The 21,943-nt window shown below is 53.5% G+C and overlaps 1 protein-coding gene and 1 long non-coding RNA gene across 4 annotated transcripts; one reads left to right on the top strand and one right to left on the bottom strand.

Annotated features, from left to right (window-relative positions):
- Positions 1 to 704: 704 nt before the first annotated feature.
- On the bottom strand, positions 705 to 3,582 carry Jund (jun D proto-oncogene). 2 transcript variants are annotated; one of them, NM_010592.5, is given in 1 exon segment: positions 705 to 3,582. In NM_010592.5, a coding segment is annotated over 1 exon segment (1,026 nt). In that variant the 5' UTR covers positions 2,264 to 3,582; the 3' UTR covers positions 705 to 1,237.
- Positions 3,583 to 8,965: 5,383 nt separating this feature from the next.
- On the top strand, positions 8,966 to 18,012 carry Gm39191. 2 transcript variants are annotated; one of them, XR_870499.2, is made up of 2 exons: positions 8,966 to 9,760; positions 15,828 to 18,012. It is a non-coding gene; the product is annotated as a predicted gene, 39191 (long non-coding RNA). The 2 variants fall into 2 exon arrangements; XR_870498.1 differs by lacking the exon at positions 8,966 to 9,760 and adding an exon at positions 12,302 to 14,066.
- Positions 18,013 to 21,943: the final 3,931 nt, after the last annotated feature.

The raw sequence follows: 21,943 nt of genomic DNA, 5'->3' as shown, positions 1-21,943 counted from the left end.
AAACAGGCAGGTGTGATGGCACATACCTTTAACCCCAGCACTCAGGAAGCAGAGGCAGGGGGAGCTCTGGCTGGTCTGCATAGAAAGTTCCAGAACAGTCAAGACTACATGAAGTATCCTTGTCTCAAAAATAAAGATGCTATGTGACTCAAGACAATTGCTTTACTTCGCTGAATATTGTTTCCTCAAAATAGAGCAGGTGCTGCGAGAAGGGGGCGTGTCAGGGAGATATTTAAATGCACCTACATGATTCTAGGCTCCCACATAGACTTGCAGAGAAGGCTCTGGGTCTGAGGTACCCTTTGAAACCAACAAAGGCGAATAAAATCTAGTGAGCACAGGCTGCAAGCCCAGCTCTTTTCTGTATGGATGAATCCCGGAGGCCCCAAGCTTGTAAGCACTTCCTTCTGCCCCTTCCCATGTAGTCACTCTTCTTCCTAAAGGATATACCAGCTAAATTGATAGGCTAGTCCAGGATTGCGTCCTGGTGCCACCTGGACCTGGGCCGACAGCGTGCACCTAGGTGGCGCTCGCTGCGCAGCAGATGTGCAGGCACGGCCCGCGCCCACGCCGCGTTCCCCCCCCCCAGGGGGGGGGGGAAGAAGGGGAGGAAAGAGGTTAGAGGAGGAGGGAGGGGGATGGGAGAGGGCTAGCCCCGCCCACCCTCAGCCCAGGCGGGGGAAGAAGGAGGCGGACAGCCAAGCTGGCGTAACGAAGACTTTACTGAAAACACAAAACCGGCGAACCAAGGATTACGGAACAGGAATGTGGACTCGTAGCAAAACAAAACCAAACAAAAAGAGAGGGGATGGTGTCGGGAGGAGAGAGAGCGGGGGGGGGGGGAGGGGAGAGGGTTTTTTTTTTCTTCTTCCCGTTTCTTTAAAAAACCAACACAAGGAAACACACACTCAACACGCAACCAACGTTTGTTCCCGAGTAGAAACATAAATAGGGCGGAATCGGACACTCCCGTTCTCTCTTCCAAAAGGCAAAAAAAAAAGGAAAGGCAGAGCGTGAGGCTGCGCGCCCCTTAGAGCCCCTACTCGGAGGTACAAAGGGGCAGCCACGCGCAGGACTGGGGGTAGAGAGGCGGCGCGAGGGCGGGGGTCGTGCGCTCGGGTTCCCCATCCAGAGTTAAGGGGGGTCCGGCTTGTCGAGTCCGGGGGCACCGAGTCTCGAAAGAGTCCGGGGCGCCCCCCCACCGCAGCTAGTCCGCGCATGCGCCCCGCGCTCGGGCTCAGTACGCCGGGACCTGGTGCTGGGGCAGCAGCTGGCAGCCGCTGTTGACGTGGCTGAGGACTTTCTGTTTGAGCTGCGCCACCTGCTCGCGCAGCAGGCTGGCGGTGGACGCCAGCTCGGTGTTCTGGCTTTTGAGGGTCTTGACTTTCTCCTCCAGGCGCGAGATACGCTCCAGCTTGCGCTTGCGGCATTTGGAGGCGGCGATGCGGTTGCGCAGCCTCTTGCGCTCCGCCTTGATGCGTTCTTGCGTGTCCATGTCGATGGGCGACAGCGGAGGGCTGTCGCCGAAGCTCGGCACGTCCGGCACGGTCTGCGGCTCGTCCTTGAGCGCGGCCAGGCGCGGTGGATGCGGAGGTGGCGGCGGCCCCAGCGCGCCCGGGGGCGGCGGGAAGGGCACTGGCTCCGCGGCGAAAGCCACGGTGGCCGCGCCCCCAGGGGGCCCGGCGCCACCCGCGAAACTGCTCAGGTTGGCGTAGACCGGGGTCTCCGTGGCCCCGGGGGTGGCGGCCAGGTCGGCGGGCGCGGGAGGCGCGGGAGCCCCTGAGGTGGCCGCGGTGGCCGCACCCAGCTGGCTTTGCTTGTGCAGGTCCTCCAGCGCCTTGACGAAGCCTTCGGCGAACTCCTGCTCCTCGCTAGCTGCCACCTTCGGGTAGAGGAACTGCGTACTGGTCGGGGTAGTGGTCACCAGCCCGTTGGACTGGATGATCAGCCTCTCCAGCTCCGGCGACGCGAGTTTGAGCAGCCCAAGATCCGGCGAAGCCAGCAGCCCGTCGGGGGCGCCGTCGGGGCGCAGCGCAGAAGGTGCAGTGGCCGACCCTGGTTTCAATCCCGCCGCTCCCTGCTCCGCCAGGCTGAGCGTCAGCGCGTCTTTCTTCAGCATGCTGCTCGTCGGGGGCGCCCCGGGGAAAGCGCGGCCCGGGGGCGCGAAGCCACCACCGCCGGGGGCCCCAGTAGCACCAGCGACGCTCGACGCACCCGCAGCCAGGCCGCTCAGCGCCTCCTCGCCATAGAAGGGCGTTTCCATCCCCACCTTCCCCCGCCGCGCTCGGCCCCGGGGCGGGGGGAGTGGCCGCGGCCTCCCCGGGGGGCCCCGTATGCCCCCCAGTCCGCTGCCCGTACAGACCGGCTCCGATGCCGGCCGCTCTGCCCCGCGCCGCCCGCGCGCACTCTTATAGCCTCGGCCCCCGCGATGAGCTCACCGCCCCCGCTCGCCATTGGCGCGAGGTGACGTCGTTGATTTGCATAAAGGGGCGGGAGCGGGACGCCCTCGCCTGGTGGCGGCCGCTGTTGCCAAGAGCGACGCTCGCTACATGGCACAACAACGCGCTGCATTGTGGGTTGACGTCATGGGGGTGGGGCTGAACGCGGTTTGGCCGGGTCACCACGCCCAGCTTGGATTGCCGGGCAGGCTCTGTCCCTACCCTGCTGTTTCTTGCCTCTCCTCCCTTTCTCTTCCTCCCCTCTTTACTTCCCTCTAGATCTTGCCTCTCTGTTTCTCAAACTGGACCTCATCTGTGCGTCTATCTCTCCCCTGTCTCTGGCACTTCTGTGGCGTGATGTGTGGAGCCTCATAAACCCAGGCCCTCTGTGAAGCCACGCCCCGCGTCACGCCCACCGAAGGCACGCCCCTCGGGGGCCGGGCGCCGGCCAGGGTTCCTCCGGCTGGGAGCTGGCAGGTGTGGGCAGGAAGGGGGAGGCAGAGGAGGGTCCCTTGGAGAGTCCCCACAACTACTTAGCTCCTTGTCAGTTTCACAGGGTGGAGTCGAACGCCCTAAAAGCTGACCTCCTGCCTTTTCCTTGGGGAAACTGAGGATGGGATGTGTGGAGTCCAACTGCAGCCAGGGTAGCCATCAGTTGTAGGTTTTTTTCTTGATCTCGGTGAAAAAAAATTTTTTTAATCTTTGTTTTGGGTCAAGACAGGATCTCATCCTCTAGACTCCGCTATTCATGAACTTAACTTCAGTCCCCCTGTTTCATATTCCCAAGTGTGGCAGTAACAGGCCTGAGTCTCTTAACCTCGGCCTACAGATCTCGGTTTTTATTTTACATGCTGGTGTGTTTGTCTGTGTGGTTGTGTATCTGTGTTTGTCTGTGTAGGTATCTGTGCTTTGTGTGTGTGTGTGTCCAGGAAGGTCAGAGGAGAGTTGGGAGTCTGTTCTCCCCGGTGTGGCACTCTGGCTGTCCGACTTGGGTGCAGTCACGTTTACTTTCTAAGCCTACCCTATGGCCCTGGATTGGGACGTTTTGAAACAGAATCTCACTCTGTACCCCAGAATGACCTCCCGAACCCCCCAAAATCTCACCTCAGGCTTCTGGATGACTAATATATGCCATTGTGCCTTGCTTCGGTTTCAGTTATTAGGACACCCTGTACCCTAGCTGACCAAGACTGAGGGTGATTTCACTGCCTCAACGTGAAAGACGTGCCCATCACCTCATCTTAGCATGAGATTTGAGTCTTGGGTTTGTTGAGTTTTACTTTGTGTTTTGAGCAAGGATCTCTCACCTTCCAGCTGGGGCTGGCTGGGAACTTACAGATGTGGACCTGCTAAGTGCTAGAGTTAAAGGGCACTATGCAAAAGCTGTAACCCAGGTTGACCTGGGGCTCCTGCTGATGGAAGTTCTGGGGTGAGCTTGTGGGGTTTTTTTTGTTTTGTTTTGTTTTTGCCTTTGTTTTGAGACAGAATTTTTCTGTAGCTCAGGCTAGACTTGAGAAGTGATCCTTCTGCCTTCTATGTGCTGTAAGGACAGGCATTTACCACACATTTGTCCTCCCAAGGACAGAACTAGGGTGCCAGGCCTCTGGACAGCCATGGCAGTACACGTTTTTACTCTTGACTCTTCTAGAGCCTGAGGTGGGTCCCAGAGTGGAGCCTGCAAATGAGAATCCGGACTGGTAATTACCCTCTTAATTAGTACAGTATGCCACCAGGCCTGATGCAGGCTTTTCTGCTTGCTGGGAACGGAGGTGGAAGAGGTGGGAGCAACAAGTCCCAGCACACTCAACACAACCCTTAGAAGACCAGAGAGGAGTCTCATCCCTTCTCTGTGACTCCTCTCCAATCTGTACCCCATTGGAGCTCCTTTGCACCTCAGGACCTTCGCCCAGGCCATTGAGGCCTCAGAGGGTTCTCCCCCCTCCCCCCAAACCCCCGCCCGAGCCTTGACCAGTTGTTGCCTCAGAGAGCCACACACCCAGGTTTTATCCCCTTTTGTAGGCAAGTGACCATCCAGAAAGATAGAGTGGACTCTCCCCTCACCACACACGTGGGGTTTGCGCTTCGCGAGCCATATCCCAGCCAGCACCCCCTCCCCCGCCCCCCGCCAAACGACTGAGCCAGCTAGTGCTGGCCCAACGCCAGCCAGCCCCCGGCGCCAGGCCTGCCTCTCCCCGGGGCCGTACGGAGCTTGGCGGAGCGCGCGAGGCTCCGCCCTGACCTTGGGACTTGGCCTTGGCGGGTGGGGGATGGGCGGGCGTGCGCTCTGGAGGCGGTGGTTTGAGCTGACTGGGGACAGGTTTACGTACCAAATTAAGTTTTACCTCTGTTGAGACTCACTTTCCCTATCAGGCAAGGAGAGCATTTTGTAGTGGCATGGAAAATGTAAAGAAATAGTAAGACCTGAACATTTTTGGTTGCTTTTCGAGACAGGGTTTCTCTGTGTAGCCCTGGCTGTCCTGGAGCTCACTCTGTAGACCAGGTTAGTCTCGAACTCAAAGATCCTCCTGCCTCTGACTCCCGAATGCTGGGATTAAAGGCGGGAGCGGCCTGTCCTGACTGACTTTTTTTTTTTAATTGTATTTCTGTAGGAAAAGGGCTTGTTGAGAGGCTGGGGAAGGACCTCAGCTTTCAGAGTCTGTTCTCTCCCATTCTGTGGGTCCTGTGAACTCAAGTCAGCTCTCAACAAGAGCAACAAGAGCCTTTACCCGCAGAGCCATCTCGACACCCCATCAGTCATTCTTCAATTTTATTATTTGGAGAAACTTAACCTGCTGGTCTTGGGGTGCCCTTAGCCTCTGGGAAAAACTCCTACTAAACCTTCAAAACAACTGCAATAAGGAGTGGAGGGATTCAAAAAGTCTCGGGGCGCTGGGTTGGGCTGGAGGCCATGCAGTGCGGCTGGTCAGTGGGTGGCAGAAACAGCGCCCACTCTGGATTCTGTTTTCGCTTCTGTCTTCCCTGGTCAGTGTCTGGGGAAGTGACTTGTACGGGACGCATGGCCCAGCGTGGAGACTGTGCACCCTTCACATTGAACCTGAAATCTCGTGGGTGGGCCTGTGTTCGAATCCCCAGGTTCTCAGGAACCCTTCCACAGTGCGAAGATAAATTTGACTTTTCTAGTTTGCGTTTTCAGTCTTTCCTTGATCAGGCAGAAACCAATGATCAGCTTCATAAACCGGGAAGACAGAAAGGGGGCCCCTGGGAGTGGCTGAGGCAGAGAGGGGACTGTCCCAGGAGTGTGAGGGCAGAGCTTGTGGGCACCGTCCCCAGGTGGCAGGGCCCGTGGGGCGACCGCATTCCTGAGGTCGGGTTACCGAGAAAACCCGGCCTCCCGCCCCTCCCGTGCTGCTTCCGCCGGCGCAGGCCGAGACCGCAGGTGTTTGCGCGGCTTCTCCGCCAGGCCCCATGTCCTGTTTTCTGGGTTGCTGCCAGCTCCCTCCAGCCTCATAAAACCTTTTTAAAATGAGGAAATGAAGCGCACCCTCAGCTTCCTCACCGGTCCAGTGTCTCTGGGATGTTTGTTGATGACTAGTTGACAGTCAAGAGTTACCATAAAGGGCTCTCTCCCGGAGAAAACCTTCCCATATCAATCTACCAACCTCAAGCATGCATTAAAAAGCACCTGCTATGTACCCAACCCTGACTAGGCCGAATGTGGCCTGCCCAAGTGTTTCTTTTATTTTGTTGCTTTGGCCTAACCTAACCTCTCACAAGGCTTTACTGAGCATATACTACGGGGCTTGGGAGGGGGGATTAAATTATCTTTTCTCTAGGCTCTTTCACAAAAGATAGGTTCTTAAACATGACATTTGCCGGGCAGTGGTGGTGCACGCCTTTAATCCCAGCACTTGGGAGGCAGAGGCAGATGGATTTCTGAGTTCGAGACCAGCCTGGCCTACAGAGTGAGTTCCAGGACCGCCAGGGCTACACAGAGAAACCCTGTCTCGAAAAACCAAAAAACAAACAAACAAAATGTCATTTATTCCTCTATTTGGTGTGTGTTTGTACACGAGCCACAGCCCACTCCTGGGGGTCAGAGGACAACTGTGACAGCCTGCTGGTTCTGCCTTCCATCATGTGGACTGAACTCAGCCCTGCTGCCATCTCACCAGCCCGAAGGGAGCAGCAATCTTCCTAAGTATGGGGCACACCTTCATCAGGAGTCTAGAGCAGTCTCAGCTAGATAGTGTGAAGGTAGCCTGGGTTAATGAGCCCCTGTCTCACAAAAGACAAAACATAAAAGAGTGAATAAATGAAGTATTTTATCATAAGCTAATTTTCTGTAGTAAGGTTTTTTTTTTTTTTTTTTTTAAAGATTTATTTATTATATGTAAGTACACTGTAGCTGTCTTCAGACACTCCAGAAGAGGGAGTCAGATCTTGTTACGGATGGTTGTGAGCCACCATGTGGTTGCTGGGATTTGAACTCTGGACCTTCGGAAGAGCAGTCGGGTGCTCTAACCCACTGAGCCATCTCACCAGCCCAAGGTTTTTTTTAAAGACAAGGTTTCTTTGTTGTAGTTCTAGCTGTCCTGGAACTCACTCTGTAGACCAGGCTGGCCTCAAATTCAGAAATCTGCCTGCCTCTGCCTCCAGAGTGCTGGGATTAAAGGCGTGCGCCGCCACTCCCAGCCTGGCTCTCATTTTTAAATGCACACCCCTTTTCTGGTTTTGCTTCAAAGTACCCTATGGGTTACAAGGATGTAAGGCCAGCTTCTTTCTCCATAAATGGGACTAGAGACACCGTGAACTGATACCAGACATAGGCTGCTCCCCTCTGGAGCACCGGGCTGGGCTGAGACCTCACATGAGGTGGCATTCAAGACTGTCAATCCTTGAGCCACACATAGCTAGGTACACTTGTCCCCTCCTACCAGATGTATGGGACCCAGTACACAGTATGTACTAAATTACCGAATCCCAGTCTCCAGAGTGATGTTGGATTCCCTGTAAGGAAGGGGTTGCTTCAGTCCAACATAGCCCCAGTGGGAGTGTGGACCTACTTCCGGGTTACAGGGTCTGTGGCCAACGACCCCATTGGAGAAAAGGAAGTTCAGCCTTCGTCTGGAGGCCTCAGGACTGTCCCCACCCACAGCCCTGTAGGCCACTGACAGACTTCCTGTGCTGTGTGAATGAATAGCATTGAAAGATTTTCCGGAGGGGGCAGTAAGTGGGGGAAACTGAGGCAGCTGTGCACACAGACCTCCTGTTTTTGAAGAACTGGGAGGCAGGTATTTGTAGAGCCCAGGTCTGGGGTCCCTCAGAGCAACCCCCCCCTCCCAGGACAGACCTGAGCTGATATGGCTAGGGAGTGACTTGGAGGGAGGGCTGAGGAGGGTTGGAAAAACAAGTCGTTGCACATCTCACACCTTTCAGCCTTCTAGCCCAGACCTCTGGAAGCTGAGACCAGGAGGATGACCACAGCCAAGGCCAGACTGGACAACAAACTGAGACCCTGTCTCAACAAAGAAACACCAGCCTGATGCCAATGCCTGGCAAATACAGAAGCCCATGCTGACTGTCATCTATTGGATGGAGCACAGGGCCCCCAATGAAGGAGCTAGAGAAAGTACCCAAGGAGCTGAAGGGGTCTGCAGCCCTATAGGAGGAACAGCTATATGAACTAACCAGTACCCCCAGAGATTGTGTCTCTAGCTGCATATGTAGCAAAGGATGGCTTAGTTGGCCATCAATGGGAGGAGAGGCCCTTGGTCTTGTGAAGATTCTATGCCCCAGTATAGGGGAATGCCAGGGCCAGGAAGCGGGAGTGGGTGGATTGGGGAGCAGGGGGAGGGGGGAAGGTATAGGGGATTTTCGGAGAGGAAACTAGGAAAGGGGATAGCATTTGAAATGTAAATGAGGAAAACATCTAATAAAATTTTTTTTTAAAAAAGAAAAGAAAAAGAAAGATTAACCATTTAGAAGAGGATGTGCCTAATCCTGTAGAGACTTGATGCTCCAGGGAAGGGAAATGGCTGGGGGTGGAGGTGGGGGAGGGGAGCACCCTCTCAGAGACAAAGGGTAGGGGGTATGGGTGAAAAACTCTAGAAGGGGAGACCAGGAGGAGAACAACATTTGGGGTGTAAATCAATAAAATAATTTTTTTTTAAGAAAGAAACACCAGCCTGACAGTAGTGGCACACTACTGTATCCCAGCACTTGGGAGGCAGAGGCAGGTGGATCTCTGAATTCGACACCACCATCCTGGTCTACAGAGCGAATCCCAGGACAGCCATGGCTTTGCAGAAAAACTGTCTCAAAAAACAGAAAACAAAAACAAGAGAGAGACAGAAAGAGCCATGAAGACTCAAGACTGAGCAAAATGGGGACCCCAGTAATTTATGAACCAATGTGCCAGCCTCGGGGCAGAACAGGTGGCCAGGAGGCTTTTAGTTCACTTCAGAGGGGAGGATGCTGGCAGCAGTGGGATACAGCTCAGGGGAAACCGAGGCACAGGGCCCCATCCTGTCCCCTCCCCAGGCTCCCAGTCCCGGGCTATGGCTGCTAGGAACCAACTTCGGGTTTATTTGGGGAAATTTTGGTGTGTTCAGAACGTCGACATGTCCTTACCCAGATCCACCCCAGCTGTGTGGCCTGTGCCTCAGTTTCCCTTGCAACATAGTTGCCCGGGGGTGGGCGTGTGCACAGTGCAGCTGGGAAAGGGGGAAGAAGGCAAGGCTACAATAAGCAGCAGCCTCCTGCCTCCACAGCAACCATGTCGCCCCCGCCCCAGTACGCTGCTAATTGAACCCAGCGCTGGGGGAGGGGCGGAGAAAGGAGGTGGGGGGAGAAGAGCTGCAAGGGGACGCAAGTGGTGCGAGGACACTGATCCGTCCAGTCGATTCGACCCGCGCGTGCCAGAGTGACCCAGAGCCTTGCTGGTCCCGCATCTGAACTTCTGACCTCGCAGCGCAGTCAGCCCCTCCTCCTCCCTGCTCCAGACCTTTCTCCCTCCTCCACCCCTCCTCCTCCTCCTACCTACCCCTCCTCCTAGCACCCGTTCTTTGTCCTCCTTTCCCGCCTTTCCTCAAAGCAGCCAATCCCTTGTAAATCATGAGGCTGCCTCTGGGACCTTGAGCAGCTTGACTCCTGGCTTTAAGGTCCAGCTCCCCCCTGCCAGCCCTTCCCGGATTCAAGGTTCGAGGCAACCCTGTCTGTCTGGCCTGCTGAAGACCGCAACAGTGATCAGAGCCACTGTGCACAGCCTGGCAAATGTGGCCGGGCTCCCCTTGCGCCTGTGTGGAGAGGGTCAGAGGTGCCCCCTCTGACTGCTTTCCTTGCAGCCTTTAAGGACCCTCAGGGTAAGTGGTACTTCCTGCCTTCCTATTGCTGGAAAATACGGAACATGCAGGGCTCCATAGCTGATTCAGCTTGTAAAAGCACCTGCTGCTCTTGCTTGATCCAGGTTCTGTTCACAGCACCCACATGGTGAGTCACAACCTTCTGTAACTCCTGCTCCAGGGGAGTCAAGGTCTCTGGCCTCTGAAGGCACTGCACACATGTGCATATGCACACCCGCACACATACACACATGATTAAAAGTAATAAAAACTTAAAAGAAGCCGGGCATGGTGATGCCTTTAAGCATTCAGGAGGCAGAGACAAGTGCATCTCTGAGTTCAAGGCCAGCCTGGTCTACAGAGTAAGTTCCAGGAGAAACCCTGTCTTGAAAAAACAAAAAACAAAAATAATATAAACAAAAAATAAAGAACAAGATATCTTCTCCTCCTCCTCTCCCTTCTCCTTCTCCTCCTCTCCCTTCTCCTCCTCCTCCTCCTTCTTTTTTTTTTTTCCAGACAGGGTTTCTCTGTGTAGCCCTGACTGTCCTAGAACTCACTCTGTAGACCAGGCTGGCCTCGAACTCAGAGATGCACTTGTCTCTGCCTCCTGAATGCTTAAAGGCATGCATTTATATCTTAAAAAAAAAAACCCACAAAACAGATGCAGACGTCCAGACCATGAATGATGCTGGTGGCTGGCTGGTCCTCACCTCCTGTCACCCCTCCTGTTGTCCTCTTCCTCCATGGGGACAGCCCCTCTGTGAAACTCACCCAACCCAGCCTCCAGATTCAATAGCAACCCTCACTGAACTCCAAACAGATCATGGGATTAAGCCCCAATGAGAATTTCCCACATTAGCCGGGCAGTGGCGGCGCACGCCTTTAATCCCAGCACTTGGGAGGCAGAGGCAAGCAGATTTCTGAGTTCAAGGCGAGCCTGGGCTACAGAATGAGTTCCAGGACAGCCAGGGCTACCCAGAGAAACCCTGTCTCCAAAGACAGAAAGGAAAGAAGGAAGAAAGGGAGGGAGGAAGAAAGAAAGGAAGGAAGAAAGAATGAACAGCCACTCAGGGTGGGGAGGAAGCTCAGGGCTGCTCTGGCCCTGAAATGTCAAGCAGCCATGAGTATGAAGACTGACCAGTCTCTGGATTGGGTATTTATTTATTTATTTATTTATTTATTTATTTATTTATTTATTTATTTATTTATTTTTGAGGCAGTGTATGGGGCCCCAGCCGGTTATCTTTTATAAACCAGGCTGGCCACACACTCACAGAGACCATCCTTCCTCTGCCTCTCAAATGCTGGGGCTAAAGGCGTGTGCTACTATACTCAGCCTTCAGTTTAATTTTTTAATTAGATTAAAGATCTCATGGGACCAAAGAGAAATTCCCCTCAGGCCTGAGCTCTGGCTGTGTACTGATGGAATTTCTAGGACTGAAGGCAAGAAGCAGAACACATGTGCAACTCAGCTGGCAAGAGCCTGGCAGGTGGTCAAGTAGGCAGCCAGCCCAGGCCTGGGAATCGAGCACCCTAACCCAGGTTCTGGGATGCCTAGAAGGATCTAGGCTCCCTGTTTCCAAATGCATAGCAGTGGTGAGATCCCGGTGGAAGGGGGAGGACCCCGACTGACAGTAAAGAGGAGAGCAGTGTGCATCCCTCACACCACAGAGCACCCAGTGGGAGTGTGTCAGCACACAGGGAGACATTATAAGACTAACACATTTGGGAGCTGACAACAGGTAAGGCGCCATCCCTTCTGAGGTGAGTGGGCCATGTTTCTTGGCATCGCTGTTCTCACAGTCCTGCAGCGCTTGCTGCTCGTACCTGGGAAACAGACACTGTGAGATCACCTCCATGTCACTGGGGTCTGAGCCCTGGGAAGGTAGGAGAGGTGACCTTCCTTCCCTGGCACTGTCAGACTGGTTGATCTGTAGGGGACTAGTTCTGATGATCAAGGCCAGGATCCCAGGGAGGCTCAGGGACCAGCCAAGGGCGACTGGGAAGCCTGACCACCTTTCATAGTTCCTCCTCTTCTCACAGGAGAGACGGGCTCTGTGGCACGGGGAAGGTTGGGGATGGTCTATGTATGTATGAATGTAATAAAGAAGGGTGATGGGAAGGTCCTGGCTTGACCAAGGATCCTTGGCAAGGCTCACCCCGCTGAGAGGGGCCCCCTGGAGGGGGGGAGTGTTCTGACATTGGAGTTTACAGAGCCTTAGTGAATGCTAAGGGAGGCAGGGACAAGCAGATCTCTGTGAGTTCGAGGCCAGCCTGGTCTACCAGCTGGTTGAAATGACTGAGGGGCACTATTAGGCAGGGACAACAGAGGCTCAGAACTAGTTCCCCCAGGCCCCTTGCTGGTAGTAATGGCTGGTTCAGGTTTTCTAGGTTTTTTGTTTGTTTGTTTGTTTTTGCTTTTTGTTTTTTTGGTCTTTCGAGACAGGGTTCCCTCTGTGTAGCCCTGGCTGTCCTGGAACTCACTTTGTAGACCAGGCTGGCCTCGAACTCAGAAATCCTCCTGCCTCTGCCTCCCGAGTGCTGGGATTAAAGGCATGCGCCACCGCGCCCAGCTGTTTTCTTGGTTTTTATTTTTATTTTTGTTTGCTTGCTTGGCTCCCTGTGACCTGGCTGTAACTCACAGGGCTCCACCGGCCTCTGTCTTCTGAATGCTGGGGTTAAAGGCGTGCACCCCCATGCTTGCCTCCAAGAGGAAGTTCGGAGAAAGGCCTTGAACATGAGGAGGGCCTCAGGCACCCCAGGGTCCTGAAGAGCTCAAACGGTTTCTAGGAGAGCCATGGAAGGGCCTTAGCCTTCACATGCGCGTCAGATTTGATGCTCCCTGAAGTCAGAATGGTTAACTCAGCTTCGGTCAGCCAGGCCCAGGGAGACATCTGTCACAAGCGACACACGTCCAAAGGCTTTGCTGGCATTAGCACCGGTGTCTAAAGGAGATTTTATCACCAACCAAGCCTGGGAGGTCCAACTGAGGCAGAGACGGAGAAATACAACAGAGAGTAGATCTGCAGGCTGTGGTGGGAGGGGAGGGCTAGGACATTCCCGGGGAGGTGCCTGGCTGGGCCAGGACAAGGACCTTGCCAGAAGGACCACCTAACTCAGAGATGAGATTGGAATGGCTACGTGCTTGCTGCCATGGGCCACTGAGGTCAGAGAATTACCAGACAGGGGGGGCAGGGGTGAGTCTGGTGAGTCCAGTACTGACCGGCACTGGGATCCTACAAGGGTGGTGTTGCTTTGGCCACTGTGGGAAACTATGTAGCAGTACAGCAGGTCCCAGGAGCCCACTGCCAGACAGAAGCATCATGGTCTATGCCAGGGCAGAGCATTCTGTGATGAGTCAATACATGGGTCCCCTCTCAGGGACAAGTCCTGGGTAACTAGGCTTGTGTCCCCTTCAGGTGTCTGTGAAGTCCTTCTCAAACAGACTGTGCACCCTTGTCTGCCCTGTGGCTCTCTTTCATGGTCTCTTGTGCCTCCTATGGACAAGCTACCCTGGCTTTAGGAAGTCAAAATCAAGACTCACAACCCTCACCACAGTCCAAGAAGAATGAAGCTCTAGAGCCTCAGGGAACGGCTGCTATGGACAGCTGAGTGTCCCCGAGAGGTACCTAGGATGCAAGCTGAAGGCAGTGCCCCTGACTGCCCTGGGATGAACGCAATCGCAGGAGCCCTAAAGTCAAGGATGATGGGAGGCTAGCTACAGGCTGGAAAGGGAAGGGGACAGTCTGCCAAGAACGTGTCAAGTTTCTTGGTTCCTACCCAAGGACAGAGTCCACTTGGTCCGGAGGGAAAGCAGGCTGTAGGCCCGTTGCTGGTTTATTCAACCTGGTGCCAGGCCAGTGATGGCTGGCCTGGAACATGTCCAAGCCTGCTTCCCATGCATACATGAGTGTCCTGGCGTCACAGTGGAGGTCCTGACCCAAATGTTGGGGTCTTGGCACCATCTAGTCCGTGCCACTTGGTCACTGCAGGCTGGCCACTTTGCCTGTGGGCATTTGCCGCCACCGGCCTTTCAGTGACACAGGCTGACAGATTGACTGTGGGACAGGGATTAACAAGGGACAGTAATGAGTGACTAGCAATGGGATGGAGCTGTGTGGGCCTGATCTCCACCTCTCTACTGACCATTTTGATGACTGTATCAACTGTGGACTGTATTTCTGCTCAGCCTGGCTTACCGGACTGCCTCTCAAGGCCAGGATACCAAGTGCTTCATCTACACTGGCAGTTTCACCAAAGAGGGGGAACAACTTGTGGGGTACCCCTGGGGATCCAAAAGGAACCTTGGAGCTAGGGGTCTTTGGAGGTGAGTCCTGTCTTGACAGGAATAAGGGGATTTCTGGCAGAAAGTCTCAGTGTTTCCTTTTTTCTTTTCTTTTCTTTTTTTTGGGGGTTTTGTGTTTGTTTGTTTTGGGTTTTTGGGTTTTTTTGTTTGTTTGTTTTTTGAGACAGAGTTTCTCTGTGTAGCCTTGGCTGTCCTGGAACTCACTTTGTAGACCAATTTGGCCTCGAACTCAGAAATCCACCTGCCTCTGCCTCCCGAGTGCTGGGATTAAAGGCGTGCGCCACCACGCCCGGCTTCCTATTTTTCTGTAACCCCCCAAAATAATCCTTCAAGGAAATGGCCAAGCCTTTGCTCCAGTAAGGGCCTGTGGCTCCTGCTTGAGATCTTGCTGGTGACTGTGGTGAGGCCTGTGAGTTTGCTCCACTTATCCCTTTCACTGCGGCATTCAGACACCCCAACACACCTCAAGGCCCCCTCCCCAAAGGAGAGAGCCCTTAACTCCAGGGGGCTCAACTGACTGCCACATTGAGGTAGGTGTCATAGGAGCACCCTGGGGAGCCCCAAACTCACATGAAGCTCAAAACCCAGCAGTGAGTGGTCCTTTGGGAACCAGTCTGGTTCTGGCTGCCGACATCAACATGGGATGTCTTGACAGAAGCTATTTCACCTCTTCACAGTCTGTGACGTGTACCGAGATGGTGCCGTGGCTACCAGGACGACATTAGCATTAGATATGATGGAGTCTGTGTCGTGCTGTCAGGGCAGCGCACACACCACACAGCACAGCTCTAGACAGAACTGTTTCCAGGGCACGGGTGCACAGCCCATGCAGTTTAATGGAAGAATGGCCCACACAGCAAGGAGGGATTCCTCCCACACACTGAGTCATAGCTTGAGCCCTGACTCGGTTTACCCATTAGTGGTCCAGTCTGCAGTCTTCCAGAAGCAGCAAGTACCATGCAAAGACTGTGAATGAGACAGGTTGTGAGGAGTCATCTCCTGTCAGGTAGGACAGGGTATGTGTGTGCCTGGCTGGCCTGAATTTCCTTAAGTGCTTCCTCTGTAGTCCTGACTCAATGGCCACTATCTCATGGACCCTTCTCTTCCTTTTGTGCCCACTCTCAGCCAGTGAGAAGGCTCTGACCATGACCTGGGCTGGCTCACCAGCTCCCAGTCACTCTGAACACTTGAGTGCAGAAACCTGAACCCATCTCAGCTGGCTGATCTGTGAATCTGTGACCCTGACCTTTTAAAATTTACATTATTTTAATATGTGTGTGTGTGTGTGAGAGAGAGAGAGAGAGACTTGCCTGCGTGTTGTGTGTACACATGCACCATGTGTGTGCCTGGTGCCCATGGAGGGGAGAAGAGGGCATCAGATCCCCTGGAACTAAATCACAAGTGTGAACTTTCCGTGGAAGTGAATGTCTGTGGAAAAAGTAGCCTGTGCTCAAAACCACTAAGGAGCCTTTAATCCCAGCACTTGGGAGGCAGAGGCAGAAGGACCTCTGAATTAGCGGCCAGCCTGGTCTACAGAGTGAGTTCCAGGACAGCCAGGGCTACACAGAGAAACCCTGTCTTGAAAAAACAAGCAAGCAAACAAACAATCAAAATGCTGAGCTGTCTCTCCAACACCCCCCCCCATGTTGGACAGATATATGGATGGGTGTGGGAGTGTGCAGGGACCCTGCTTGCTGTTGGACAGTATATGGATGGGTGTGGGAGTGTGCAGGGACCCCGCTTGCCTGCGATGCTCAGCAAGTGAGCTTTCTTTTCTTGTAGGTTGTCTTTAAGCTGGACATGCCCTGAAGGAGGCTGCTGCAAAGTTCTGCCCAGAGAGTTTCTTCTCACCATGAGCCCGACCTGAAGCCAGGGACCTCTGGCACTCCTTTCCTGTGCGTCTCTTGGCCTTGGCACACCTGGCTGCGTGCTCAGAAGCTTCCAGGGAGCAAGGGAGAGCCAGTCTAGCCAGATCCCGAGAAGATCAGCTAGTAGTCTAACATCCTGAGGGCAGAAAAATAGCCTTAGAATTGGGCGGTAACACCAATAGTCTAAAAATTACAGCACTGGGTGACAGAGTCAGGTGGATCACTGAGGCCAGCCTGGTCTACACAGTGAGTTCAAGGCCAGTCTGGGCTACACAGAGAAACCCTGTCTAGGAAAAAACAAAACAAAATTCAGAGCAGAAAGAAAGGGGCTTGGAAAGGGAAATTCCTAGGGTCCATGACATTGGTGGATAGATCCAGAAGGCTCAAAGGAAAGTATCCCTGAGCAAAGGTCGTGGGTCAGAATTTGAGGAGTGGGACAGATTTCAATGAGGGGCCTGGAGTTGGGTGGGGAGCATGAGGGGAGGAGCAATCCTTCGGGCCTAGAGACTCATCAGCAGGGTATGAGACTGGTTATTTATCATCCCATAAGTTTCTGCTTGCCTCAGTTTCTCCATCAGTGTGCATTCCCCAGGAAATGCCTGGGCTCTGAGCTCATTAACCCCAGCTGTGCTGTCCTGTAATGCGGTCACCCATCCCTGGCTACTCTTGGTTTGCAGGAGTGCCCACCCATGAGATATGTCACCTATTCCAGGAGACTGAAGTGCTAAGGTGGACACTGTTCAGAAGTTAGATTTCCTGTCTCCAGTGATGCCTGAAATCTGCTAAAAATATCTGTGCCCCCTGCCAGGGAGGCAGCTATGACGGTGGCTGGGCTGCAGTGATGATGCTGAGCCCAGGGAGCATCCGGCAGAGCCAGTTGCCATGGTGATGCTGACTCACAGGCAGAGGCAGGTAGTGGTATCTGGTACCCGGCTGCCCGCCTCTGCATGGCCAGCACTCAGCATCCTGCCCAGCACCCACCCCACAGCCTCTGCGGGAAACAGGGTCGCTATGGGGGCAGAGAACGTGCACAGGCTGCATCCTCCACTGTCTCTATGTCACTGACCTGTCATAGCAGGAAGATGTCAGATGTGGTTTAGCTTCTAATGACCTTGACTGGGGCCAATAGGATGCACGAACATACAACCATCTGCCTGACCTTTGATCAACCCATCCACCCACCCATCCAGCTCTCATGTCTGCTTGACCTCTCACCCACTCACCCACCCTGCTCTCATCTGTCCTGTCTAACAAGCCCTTCATTTCACATTTACAAAACATGTCCTGTGCACTAATGTACTCATAGTCATGGTGGGGGAGCTGTGCTGGGTGAACCTCATGGTCACTTGGACCCATCCCTGGTGCTGGCTAAGACCCTACCTGTTCCTCATTTTCTTGTCCCTGTCTCCCACTGTCCTCCATTCCCACACCTCAGGTTGCCACAGCCACATCAGCTGCAGCTAACACCCTTTTCCACCATCCACCTATATCAGCTGATTTCTGCCCCAGGGCCTTTGCACTTCCAATTGCGGAAAGGACCCCTTTTTTTTCCTCAGCTGGCCTCTGGGCCTCCGGATTCTTGGTTTCTTTATATTCTTCCATCCTAGGTGATGGTACCTGGCAGGCTGATGCCAAGCACCTTGGGTTACACAGTGAGTGACACTATCTGTAGACACAACAAAAGCAACAGTGCATACAGAAAGGAGATGGGTGGTGCACACCTATTAATCCCAGCACTCAGGAAGTGGAGGCAGGGCTATCTCTCTTGACTTTCAGGTCAACCTGGATGCCTGGAGCATGAGGTCCTAAACTTGATCCATAAATTCCGGGTCCCCCCTCCCCAGAACTGGGGAGGGAGAGACAGACAGATCCCTGGAGCTTACTGGAAACTATAGAGCAAAGAAAGGCTTGGTGGGGTGAGATAGCTCAGCAACTACAGAAGATTGTCAACCAAACTAAACCAGGCAACCTGAGTTTAATCCCCTGGTACCCACATGGTAGAGGGAGGGAACTCCAACATATTGTCCTCTGACCTACACACACACACACACACACACACAGAGTGTATAAACAGAGAAATTAAAACCACTTTTGAGAACCAAATGGCCGGATGGTGATATCAAACGCCTTTAATCCCAGCATTAGAGAGGCAGAGGCAGGAGGACCTCTGAATTCGAGGCCAGCCTGGTCTACAGAGTGAGTTCCAGGACAGCCAGGGCTACACTGTCTTGGAAACCCTATCTTGGAAAAATCGAAAAGAAGAAAAACCAAAGTGGACGCTTCTGGAGGAATAACCCATAGACTGCGCTGTGACTTCAACACAAAGAGGCATTAATTACACAGAAATAAGTCATATCAAAGAATAAAATTCACCCAGTAAACTCAAAACGAGATGAAACAAACCCTATGCTTGCTAAGAAGCTGGGGTCAGGAAGGACAGTTCCCTAAAATGTACTGTCTGGGGTGACTCACCCTCCCTCAGGGAGAAGCAGGTGGGGCCAGGGCACTGCTGTGACCCAATGGGACACCTGCTGAGTGGCAGCTGAGGCCAGGGCCCAGGCATGGCTTGTGTTAGCCCCGGGGCCTTTGCACATGCTGTTGTGACTGCCAGAGGAATCCATGCCTGTGCATTTGGAGAAGCCGCCTAGGCTACCTTGCTGTCCTTGTGGTCCCCCAGCTTACTCCCACCCCATCCTGCCCCTCCCCTTAGGTCTCCAGAAAGATCTGTGGCTTAGCCTGTGAGGGCAGACAGGGTCACTGGGGGTTGAAGGCAGGGGTCAGGTACATGGAGCTGCAACCCAGAGGGTAAGAGCCTGGGACTCACCCCACCCTCCTGCCTCAGCTAGGAGAGGTCTCCCAGAGCGGTCTCCAGGAGCAAAGGAGATCAGAAACGGTTCCCCTCACAGAGGGCTGCTGCGGGGCCGGGAGGGCGTGGTGGAGAATCTGCAGGACGCGGGTATTTTTAGGCGCTGAACGAAGCTCTGAAGTATGTCCATGGCCCCTCCCGACTGCAGGCTGGGTGGCTGCTTTGGAGCCTGGATCCAGTGAAGGCGGGATGGGACGGAGGGCGTGAGTCACCGCCTGGTGGCTGTGAGGCCAGGCGGGCGAGGGAGGGAGCTTGCAGAGGCTGGTGCTGCCCAAGGGAGGCTCAGCCCGTCGGTCTTCACCAACTCCCACAGCTTGTAAAAAGCAACGCCTGGACAGCATGAATGTTCCCAAAGATGCCACTCTTAGATGGGTCTATGCATTTACTGAGTACTTAATGCTTACTTTCTACTTGGCTGGTCCTGGGGTGATCACCATGCTGTGCACTTCCTTGTATACCAGGTTAGCCCTAGGAGTCTGCCACACTATATATGCCAAAATGGTCACAGTGATGACTGCCATGCCACGTATTTACTGGGTCCATGCTGTGTACAAGGCTGATGGATAGTTCATTCGCAGCACACATTTATTTAGCACCTGCTGCATACCAGGTTGATCCTAGGAGTGATGATCATTGTGTCGCACATTTGCTGGACACTAGGCCAGCAATTCACCCGCAGTGTGCACTTATTAATCACTTACTGCATACCAGACTGGCCTTTGGGTGATCAGCATATCATTTATTGAGCACGTACTGAAGTGCTGGTGCAGAGAGGAAACTGAGGCACTGTGGAAGTTGAAGTGGTCCAGGCACTTTACCTATTTAATGCTTCCAAGCCTGTCTGGCCCCACTGCTAGGCTGAAGTGCCTTGTTTTGCTGTGTAGTGCTAGGCAGGGAACCCCAGTACTCCACGTAGGCTGAGGGAGCCACACCCTTGCCCAGGGGAGGATTTTTTTTCTAAGTTTATCATTGAGAAGCCCAGCAAGCTCTGCAACAGGCGAAGGAGCTCACAGAATGAATTAAAGTTCTTAACATGAAAATGCAGGGAGGCTCTGAGAACTAGGCCTTATCACAGAATCAAAATGGTAAACTCAACAATTGTTCTCTCATGTCAGTATAGTTAATGCAACCCTGTCACCTGACCTGTGTCAGTGTTTCCTTAGGGCAATTATATTGCTAAAATTATTAGCACAACTGGCTCCTTAACTTGGAGTCTTTAAAACCATAGGGGGCCTTGGGGGTCCACAAGCCCCACACAATTGTGTGTGAATATATATATTATATATATAATTTATTGAATATATTATATATATTCAAGTGGGTTCAAGAACTCAGGAGGTTGTCAAATTCCTTGGTGATTAAAAACCCCTTAGGGCAGGGGCTTCTCAGCCTTCCTGCCAGCTAAATGGTAACAGTGGAGTTGACTGGAACATCAAGAATGAATGCAGCTACAAATCAATAATCAAGAAAAGCTGTGCCAGGAGGACGGCTTGGGACCTTCAAAACCAAGCTTGCTGGTTCTATTCTGGCAGGTGGTCTCCTGCAGAAACTGTAAAATCAACTTTTCTTTGATCTAAAGATTGCATTAAATGTCTATTTTGAAAAAAAAAAAATTCTTAACAAGAGCCAGGACCTTACACTCCTGTTTCTGGCCAGTGCTTGGCTCCTTGTTGGCTCTTGATAAAGCTGAGGGCAAAGGTTACTGGCCACATCAAGTTCTATGTTACCCATGCGCATGCAGTGCTGTGTCTTGAGACAGGGTCTCACTGTGTATACCAGGCTAGCTTGGCTCTGCCTCCAGTGCTGGGATAAAAAGGGTATGCCACTCAAGATGCGACATTAGGGGCTGGTGAGATGGCTCAGTGGTTAAGAGCACTGACTGCTCTTCCAGAGGTCCTGAGTTCAACTCCCAACAACTACATGGTGGCTCACAACCATCTGTAATGGGATCCGATGCCCTCTTCTGGGGTGTCTGAAGAGAGTGACAGTGTACTCAGACATGGCAACATTAAAGTGTGCAGCAACCACTCTCTGTTCCTGGGCAGTGAACAGGATGCCTCCTGTAGCCACAAAGCTGAGCAAGCCTGGAGCACGGGCAGGACGGACCCTGGGGTCAGGTCTCCACGAGTCGTGGAGGAAAGGTAGCTGAGGAGGAGCCGCTGCTTAGCCATCAGCAGGTGTGAACCATGCACTTCTGGCTCCCATCCTCTGGCACACTGACAGGCCCTAGTGAGGCTGTGCTTGCTCTTCCTCCTGAGTCTCCTCCTCCCTGGCTGAGTCCCATCACCTCATCTGTTTACCAGGGTGCACTCCTCCAGTTCATGTGTGCCTGTCCACAAGGCCTTTGTATCTGCCTGGAACACTAACTAGGTGGCTGGCCCTGCAACACACCCTCAACTTACAGTACTCAGGGTCAACCCCAGGGCTTGGTGCATACTAGTCAGTGCTCTATGCCTCTCCCTGGCACCTGAGGGTCAGAGGACAATTTGTAATCCCTTCTCCAAGTCCACCATATGGGTCCTCGAGGTCAAACTCAGCTTGTCCTGAAAGTCGCCTGACCCCTCCCCTGGCTGCTTCTTCAGCTGGTCTCCTCCCTGGTCCTTTCTTTCTGAATGGTGGATTTGGTCTCTCTGTGGTAGGCTTCCCCTAGGGGAAGGGCAGGGCTGTAGGGTGAGGGCTCTGCTGTTGGCTAGGTGCCAGTCCTCCCACATTTGGACAACTATTGTAAGATGTCCTGGTGACCACAAGGTGAGTGGCCAGGAACCCCAGTGTCCCTTACACTGTATGTTACTAAGCGCCTGCGAGGAGTCAGGAGGGGTAACCGGGACCTAACTATTGTGGGAAGACACCCATCATGAAAGGTGGCCCCTCTGCAGTCCCTGAACCTGGGTGAGTCACCTTGCAGGGCGAGCCACCCACAGGACAGCAGCTTAGATCAGGTGATGGGTGTGGACAGCAGCCCTGAGGGCCTGGCTCAGAAGGATCTGGAAGGCAGCCTTCAGGAACTAGGTCTGGCTTCTGGCTTCCTCTCTTCTGCAAGGGGCTAGGGCTGGGTTCCTGGAACTCACTGGGAAGAACACAGAAACCTCACTCAGCTCAGAAGCTTCTAGAAGCCAATGCACCTAAGGGGGGGTGCATGAACCAGGAAGCAGAGTTGACTGTTC

Source organism: Mus musculus, chromosome 8, assembly GCF_000001635.26.
Source record: "Mus musculus strain C57BL/6J chromosome 8, GRCm38.p6 C57BL/6J".
Lineage (NCBI taxonomy): Eukaryota > Metazoa > Chordata > Mammalia > Rodentia > Muridae > Mus > Mus musculus.
The sequence above is the reverse complement of the archived record's forward strand: the minus strand, read 5'-3'. Positions and strand labels throughout refer to the sequence as shown.